Source organism: Pteropus alecto, unplaced genomic scaffold, assembly GCF_000325575.1.
Source record: "Pteropus alecto unplaced genomic scaffold, ASM32557v1 scaffold42, whole genome shotgun sequence".
NCBI lineage: Eukaryota > Metazoa > Chordata > Mammalia > Chiroptera > Pteropodidae > Pteropus > Pteropus alecto.
This window is the reverse complement of record NW_006434825.1, coordinates 3,405,925-3,413,828: the sequence shown is the minus strand read 5'-3', so window position 1 is coordinate 3,413,828 and position 7,904 is coordinate 3,405,925. Positions and strand designations below refer to the sequence as shown.

Genomic DNA, 7,904 nt, shown 5'->3' with positions numbered 1-7,904 from the left:
TCATTTCATTTAACAAACTTGTAGGTCTAGGCATTTTACTAAGTGTTAATAGAAAAAGGAATAAGATGTGGTACTCTGTCAGTTTAGTCAGGTGTATGCAGATAAATAATTGTTAAATGTTAGCCCTTTATAATCAAAAGAACCATTCTGCGGCTAGAAGAGACTTCTTGCAAGACTGGGTAACCCGGTGAGGGAGTTTGCATTTTTAACCTTCTCTAAATTTTACAATGCTGTGTTTACACACATAACAAAGTTTGTGAATCGGCCTGCGTGATGGAAAGCCCTGGAAGGTTTCTGAACAGTAACGTTCACTTTTCATAATGCCCTAAGACAAGGAGAGGCTAAAACTCAGAAAACCAGCATCCGCATCCCTCCTTTTTGCGTCAGTCTACTCCGGGTGGGCCTGGACTGCATTTCCCAGGATGCACACTTGCAAGAGCTCCTGCAGGATTGGTCAGAATAATACAGACGTGATTACGGGTCGCCCAGCAACGGGCGGAGTCCGGGACCCTGACTGGATGCCCACCCCTCTTCCCTACGGCCGGGAGGAGAAAGCTCAGCTCCATCTTCACAACGGAGCACTCACCAGATTTTACTTCTAGCCGAGCGGCCGTGCCATCTTCTTGGCGTTTTCACCGTCATTCTTCTCAGGCCCCGCCCCTTTTACGCTGGCAGCTGCGTAAACTCCGGAAACTGGATTACAGCTACTGAGTCGACTGAGCGGCTCTGGGCGGTGCAGTGCGCAGGCGCGAGCGTTTGGGTTCCCGACGCGCGCGGCGCGCAGTTGAAGAGGGAGTGAGTTCCTGGGCGCCGAGACGCGGCAGCGGGCGACCGCGCAAGTGGGTGACTGAGCGCCTCCTCTGCCGCCATGGCAGCCCTGCGCTACGCGGGCCTCGATGACACGGACAGCGAGGACGAGTTGCCTCTGGGTTGGGAGCAGAGAACCACCAAGGACGGCTGGGTTTACTATGCCAAGTAAGGGGGCCGCAGGGGGGCCGCCGTGCTTGGGATACACCTGGAGTAGGACGCAACTGGAAGCTGACGGTCTGACGCGCCCGGAACACTGCGCTGCTCTCGAGCGCACCTGCGCGGGGAGGGGCGCGGGGCGGCGCTCCGGCTTGGAGAGGGTGGGCGAAGTGGCAGTGATGTGAAGAGCTTCGGGTGGAAGACATCCAGGGTCCTGAGGCGGGACCAGACCCCGGCTATGGGCCTTGAGTCAGGCCAGGGTCACCTGGCAGCACTCAGGAGCGCCCTCTGCTGCTGAGGAGGCAGCGCTACTTGGTTCAATAATGGCAAAGGGGCCTTCTCCCCTTCTTCCTCAAAAACCAGAAAAAAAAAATGCAGATGCCCAGCTCCCTCCTCACGAGTATGGAGTGGGGATCTAGGAGTATGTATTTTTAACCAGTGTCTTAATATAGTTATGTATATATGTATGCTTATATGTGTATACATATCTATAGCTCATCTAGCTTCATTATGGTTTCCCGGAAAAGTTTTGGAAACACTCGCAGACCCTTTCTCCTGTCACTTACTGTGTGACCTTGGGCCGTTGAAAGGACTCTCAGTCACAGTGTTCTCATCTGTAAAATGGATTGACATGAGAGTCTTAGTTCAGGCAGCGTACATAAAACACTTAGCACAGGTTCAGTAAGTACTCTATGCTCAATAACAGCGTTTCAGCTGTCTCTTCAGCTTTCACAGCACCTCCTTAGGCCTGATATTAGAATAACATGGGGACTGTTTTAAATACAGATTTTAGGTCTCCACAGAGCTTTCGAGGTGAGACAGGTTATTAACTTTGAGAAACACGGATGTAAATGTGTGATTCTCAATATCTGGAAAACTTAAAAAATATCTTTGGTTCTACCTCCAGAGATTCTCATTTAATTGGTTTGCCCTCCCCTCCCCCATTAGTATGTTGTAAAATCTTCCCAGATTATGAACCATTGCTGTCTTTGGTGGCTTGGTACAAAGAGAAAACAGCAAAATAAGAAAGAGCTTGCTGAGTTCATGCATGCAAGACATATTGGGATCTTATGTGCCAGGCTCTTTCCTGGGTGATGGTTATACCGAGATAAATAAGATCGAGTTATCACCCTTAATGAGTGCCCAGTCTTATAGGGCAGAGTGACATGCAGTGAGGTAGTCCCAGTGCAGTGTGTGTAGTGAGCAGCAGTCTATTTAGAAGAAGGAATGTATGGCTAGATGGGCACCTCAGGTAAGATAAACTGATCAGGTTGGCACCTAAGCTGTGCTATAGGGTACAAGTAGAAGTAGGCAGGTCAGGGGGCGCCGGAAGGCAACCCAGGTAGAGGAAACAAAATTAGAACCCCCGACATAGTATATGTGGTGGAACAGGAATGTGAAGATTGAGTCAGGGGAGGAAGGACCCAGATTATGAGGGCCCTTTCATGTGCCGTGGAGAAGCTAGAGCTCTGTCATCAGGACCCATGGTCCAGTGAAGGATTAGAGCCAGATAGTGACCTTGGGTTTGTGTCTTTAGAAAGATAATTTCTGCACTGGAGAATTGAAAGGTCACTATTCTAGCAGCAGGAAGCCATTAGGCTGTTGCAGGGCTCCAGGCAGCTCCTGAATGGGCACTTGCTGTTCCCTCCACGTGAAGAGTTTTTTCATCCCTTAGAGCTGGGCTTAAATGTACTTCCCAAGAGACCTCTCGTATCCCACCCATGCACCCTCCTACCAGCACCTAGTTATCTGCCTTGTGGAACTTAGCCTTATCTGTGGTTACTTAGCAATACTCTTCCCTGGTTGCTCTCTGTCTTCCTCCCTAGGCTATAAACTTTATGAGGCAGGGACCTTTTCTTGTTTACCTCTGCATCCCCATGCTTAGCACCATAAAATAAATCCATGTGGAATGAGTAAATTAATTCATCTAGTCAAAGTTTACTGTGGGCTTCTGTGGGCAGGTGGCATAGCAGCCCCTGACAATGCAAAGAGGCACACAACCTGCTTCTTGCACGCCCCTCCTCCTGCTCTATGTGGGGCCTGTCCTTGTTCTGGCCACTTACCCCAGAGACACTCTGGCTTCCCTTCAGGTTTGCCTGGAGCCTTCTGTTAGGTCTGGAGGCTCCCTTGCACGTATTCACCCTGCCTTTTCCCTGTGTCTTGCCCTATGTTGGCTGGCCTTTCCCACCTGCTTCCTACATGGTGTCCAGTGTCTGGCCTTTTTCTTTCATGAAATAAGGTCTGTACACACTAGCTAGCTCCTCTGAGAGCTTCTTAGGAGCCCATACCCAGGGGATGCAGTGGCACATATGTGTTCTCCTAAAAGCCACCCCCCGTCCCCCCTGCTCCCCAGCCTCTACTATTGTTTTAGGTCTCAGACTGGCCTGTCTGGCCATGTTGTTTACACTGACTATGGTGACAAGGCCTGTATGGCTCCTAGCTGCAGAGTACCTCTTTCCAGACCCTCTTTCCAGTTTTGCCAGCCCTCTAATCTTTGACTCTCAGGGCCGAAAGATGCATCTGACAAACCTTAACCTTAAGGTCCCAGCAGTCCCCTTGATCTCTCCTGACCTACAAGCATCATGGCCTGTCTTTTCCCTCCTAACTCTGGAAAGGTCACTTGTCCTTCTCTTTGGGTTTGGGAACCTTTGCTCATGGACTATCAGAAGACTGCCCTTTGAATAGTTCCTGTATCCAAAAGGTCTTCCTCCCACTGCAGCAGGGCCAAGCCTGAGGGCAGAGGCCGTAGCCCTGGTTAGATCTCGGGGGTCTTGTGGTTCCTTACAGCCCCCTCTTGTTATGCAAGTTCTGTTGTTCCCCTGTGATTTCCCACATGCCCCATGGTGCACTTATAGGCCTTAAAGCACACACATCATATGGCTCCAGGGCCACCAGGCTGGGCTTCTGGGGAGGGGATTTTCTGCCACTGAGGGCAGACCTGTTACCAGAGAGAGCTGGTGGGCCTTCCTCACCTCTCTGGCACAGTCCAGAGCAGCTCCTCTGCCTAAATCAGGAGATAGAGACAGAAGGTTAAGGTCTCAGTGCAGGGGACTGTCATTACAGTCACCTGGGCCTCCTGGGTCTGCCACCCCTATAACCCTTTTCTTCTGAAGCCCAGGCCTCTAGGCAGCTTTGCCCTGTGGGGAGGTGGTTCCCACGTCCACAGGGCTGGTTGTCTTCATGGGCAGCTTGGGGTCTCCCAGTTAACTTAAACTATGCTTTAAAAAAACCTTAAAGAGCATACTTGAAAGTGATATCCATGTAATGTGGTATGAATTTAATTTTAATCCCTTTAGCTTAAATTAAGATCATTGTTAATTATCTTTAAATGACAAAAAGCTTATTAAAAGAAAAGAAAATATAAGAGGGCTCCTGTAGAAGGGGAAATAAGATAACTTTGGGGACATGTGTTCATTAAAAAGTCGTTTTAGATTACAATTAAAAAGAACACCTTTTAATTAATTTTTCTATGTAAGTATTAATTTAAAATAATACTACTTTGTGAAAGGCGTGGTTCTTAGTTCTTCACGCATTAACTCAGTTTTCTTTAACCTCAAGAAGTAGGTGCTGTTATTGTCCCCATTTTACTCATGGGGAAACTGAGGCACAAGGAGGTTAAACACCTCCAAGGGCACGTGGCTGGTGAGTGGAAGAGCCAGAAAACATGGGCACAGGGCTCTGGAATCCTTGCTACCGAATTACTGCTCTCTTCACCTCAATTAGGCCCCAAGGTCCTTTCACAGGATCACTGTGCCCTACAGGAGAAGGCTGGCAATGTCTGGAGCCACTTTCCTTTGACACAACTACAGGGAGTGGCATGTTGGCATCTAGTGTGTGGGGACTGGGAAAACTGCTGATCATCTGACAATGCGCAGGACAGCCCTCACAGCAAAGAACCATCCTGCCCTATGTGGCAGGAGTGTAAGAAACCCCGGCTTAGGCATTTGCTGTCAAAGTGAAAAACATGGCATAACAGTGTTTATTATTATTTTTTTAATGTTTTTCAGGATAGGAAAAAAAATGTTCTCAGTGAATTTTCCAGCTCCTTTGGAAAGCACTTATTCATTCATTCCAGGTGTTTACATTTGAGCGCCCACTATAAGCTAAGTGCAGGGCTGGGTATCTGAGGGATCATCTGGGTGCAGGCCTAGGATGTCCTTTCCTTACCTGCTGTAGAGTGGCAGCATTCCACTCCTGGGGGGTCACTTGATTGATTCTTGAGGGCAGGCTTTTTAGAGCTGGGTTCCAAGCTCATTTGATGCGTGCCTGTGAGATGCAAACTACTTATAACGTTAGGCAAAGGAAGATGTGATCCCATCTGTAAATTGACCTGAAGCACAAGGCAAGACAAGGCAAAGCAGAGAGCAAGAAAGTTTATGTTGTTGCCAGTGTTTGGTTTATCTGATTGCTCTTCCCTTCAGATTGCAAGAAGCAGGAGTTGTGTCAGTGAGGGGCAGGTTGTTGTTACTGGGAGTACTTCTTTGTGCAAGTAGGATTTGATAGTGTTCAGTATATAAGTAGGATTTGGTCCTTGCTACTGATACCCTATGCTTATACAATAATTTAATCATTTACCAGTCACTGTCACAGGTATGGTGTCTCTTGTCCTCCCAACAGCTCCTTGAGGTGAGTGTGTGGCCAGGGAGATTGGCTGACTGAATACAGGCAGTGTGAGAGCTCAGGTCTTCTGCCTCCTGAGTCCAGTGTCTACTCTGTCCCTGCACCACCACTAAGAGTTTACAAAATTAGACTAGAAGCCAGCAGTTCCTGAAAAGGCCTTGCTTGTGACTCATAAAATTTCACAGCAAATTCATACTCTGTTTATTTATTCTCTTTAAAATAATTTATAGGGAAGGAATATTCAAACTTTACCATCTAGATATCAGTGATTAAGTATTATTTTCTATTTTGGCATGGGTATGTGAACTTTTAGGAAATTCATCCTCTTTGAATGCCTCTTGCAATATCCAGCTTTTCCCTGATTAAGTAATTTTATGTTTCCCTTGATACTTTATCACTGTTGACAGATGTCTCTTGTCTTTTATTGGCTCACAATTTTAATTATAATTTTGTGTGCTCTGAGATGAAATGCTAACTTTGACACAGAAAACAGCTTAGTTTGTATATTTGATCAAAATAATAGCTAGTACTTTTGAGGGCTTCTCGTATGCCAGGTACTGTGGTCAATCCTTTGTATAGAATATTCTTGTAAGGCCCCCTGAGATCAGTATGAGGATTATTTCCAATTTGCGGATGAGGAAATCGAGGCCGCGAGGCTGAGTAACTTGACCAAAGGCACATAGCTAGGTGACTATAGGGCTGTCGTCTTGCATTCTTAATCACCTCACAAGATCAGTTGGGAATCAGTAGTTAAAAAAACACTTTGAAGTTATATATCTGTGGAAAGAAGAAACATTGAAAAAGATTAGTAATATATCTCAATGATTTATAAATATCAGCATTATGAATTAGACTGAAGTTTGTCAGTCTGAGAATAAAATGATAGATTTTATTCCAGGATAGTTGAGTGATTCAGCGAGTTTCCTAAAGTTTACCCAGGACCGAGGTTTCAGTCTTCTTTCTGCTCCCCCGTCCTGTTCCTCCTTCACAGCCAGCTTGTGAAGGCAGGCTCTCAGGAAACTTCCACAGATTGCTGCTGCTCCTGCCTTGGAGAATATGACCTGATGCAAACAGTAGCAAATATGTTCTACTTCTTTCTGAATGTCTGACTTTACTACTCTTGAGAAAGAATATTATTTGGGAGAGAAAAACATTTAATGGATTAAGTTTTAGAAGTATAACTTTTACTTATTGTTTTGTGGATTTTTTTTTTAATAGTCATACTGAGGAGAAGACTCAATGGGAACATCCGAAAACTGGAAAAAGAAAACGAATAGCAGGAGGTTTGTATTTTGTTGTCATAAAACAAAGAACCTGTATTTAAAGCATTGATTAGATAGGAATAATCTCATAGGCGTGGAGGTGACAGGTCACTGTCATTCTGGAAAGGCTCTTTAGTAGGGAATCCTCAAGGGACTGGAGGAGCTTATGGGATTTTGTAGAAGGAGGTGATGCAATCTTGGGGTGGAGTGGTGAGGATGTTTTTGGTCTTTGAAAAGTATTAAACTAAGAGGGGGCTTTGACTCAGAGTTTTTCAGATTTTCCTGTAATTGCACTCTTCTTAAACTCGTTATTGGTTGCTATCATGGAATTAAATATACCAGTGTTTGATGGAATTCCATCAAGATTGCCATGATTTATGGGTACTTTTGAGCAAGTGTGACCTACAGAATAGAAGTTTATATAAGAAGGTCCCTGTCCTTGATGGTTAGGGGGAGAGAGAATATGTACCCTGGAAGAAAAATGAAACTTCTATAATACTGTATAAGAAGCATCACAAGTCAGTATACAAATGGTGTTGGTAAAGATACATTCTGTGAATTCTTTCAAGGGAGAATTTACGTTGATTAGAACAACCAGTAAGGTTTTCATCAAAAGCAGGAGCTGAGTGGAATATTTAAGAATGATCAAGAATGATCAAAAAAAAAAAGAGTTTTATTTTTGAGCAAGAGGCAAGAATGTGGAATCTAGTTGGGATAATGAGTCTTCTGAAACAGCCACATGACTTAAATGTGGCAAAGTGACGGCTGTTGGTTGGTAGGATAGGCTTAGGGGGCAGGGGCTAGAAGGGCATGGCACCTCTCTTGACCAGGGAGACTAGGCTTCAGTTCACCCCACTGCTGCCGTGTGTAGACTTGTCAGTCTTTCCTGTGTTTCAGATTTGCCTTATGGATGGGAACAAGAAACTGATGAGAATGGACAAGTATATTTTGTTGAGTAAGTGTCTACATAGAAACTATTCTCAGCCATTTTGCTCTTTAACATGTTTTACTATAAAAGTAATATTCGTTGGAGAAAAATATGACAGTATATAACTG

General features: G+C 45.4%; 1 protein-coding gene across 2 annotated transcripts in view; it reads left to right on the top strand.

Moving 5' to 3' along the window:
• Nucleotides 1-500: 500 nt before the first annotated feature.
• Nucleotides 501-7,904, top strand: part of WWOX (WW domain containing oxidoreductase) — a 908,680-nt gene continuing 901,276 nt past the window's right edge. For both annotated transcript variants that reach the window (XM_006909708.3, XM_025045381.1), the window contains exons 1-3: nucleotides 501-975; nucleotides 6,805-6,869; nucleotides 7,746-7,803. In XM_006909708.3, coding sequence (XP_006909770.1) covers nucleotides 869-975; nucleotides 6,805-6,869; nucleotides 7,746-7,803 — 230 coding nt within the window. In that variant the 5' untranslated portion in view covers nucleotides 501-868. The remainder of the gene's footprint in view (nucleotides 976-6,804; nucleotides 6,870-7,745; nucleotides 7,804-7,904) is intronic.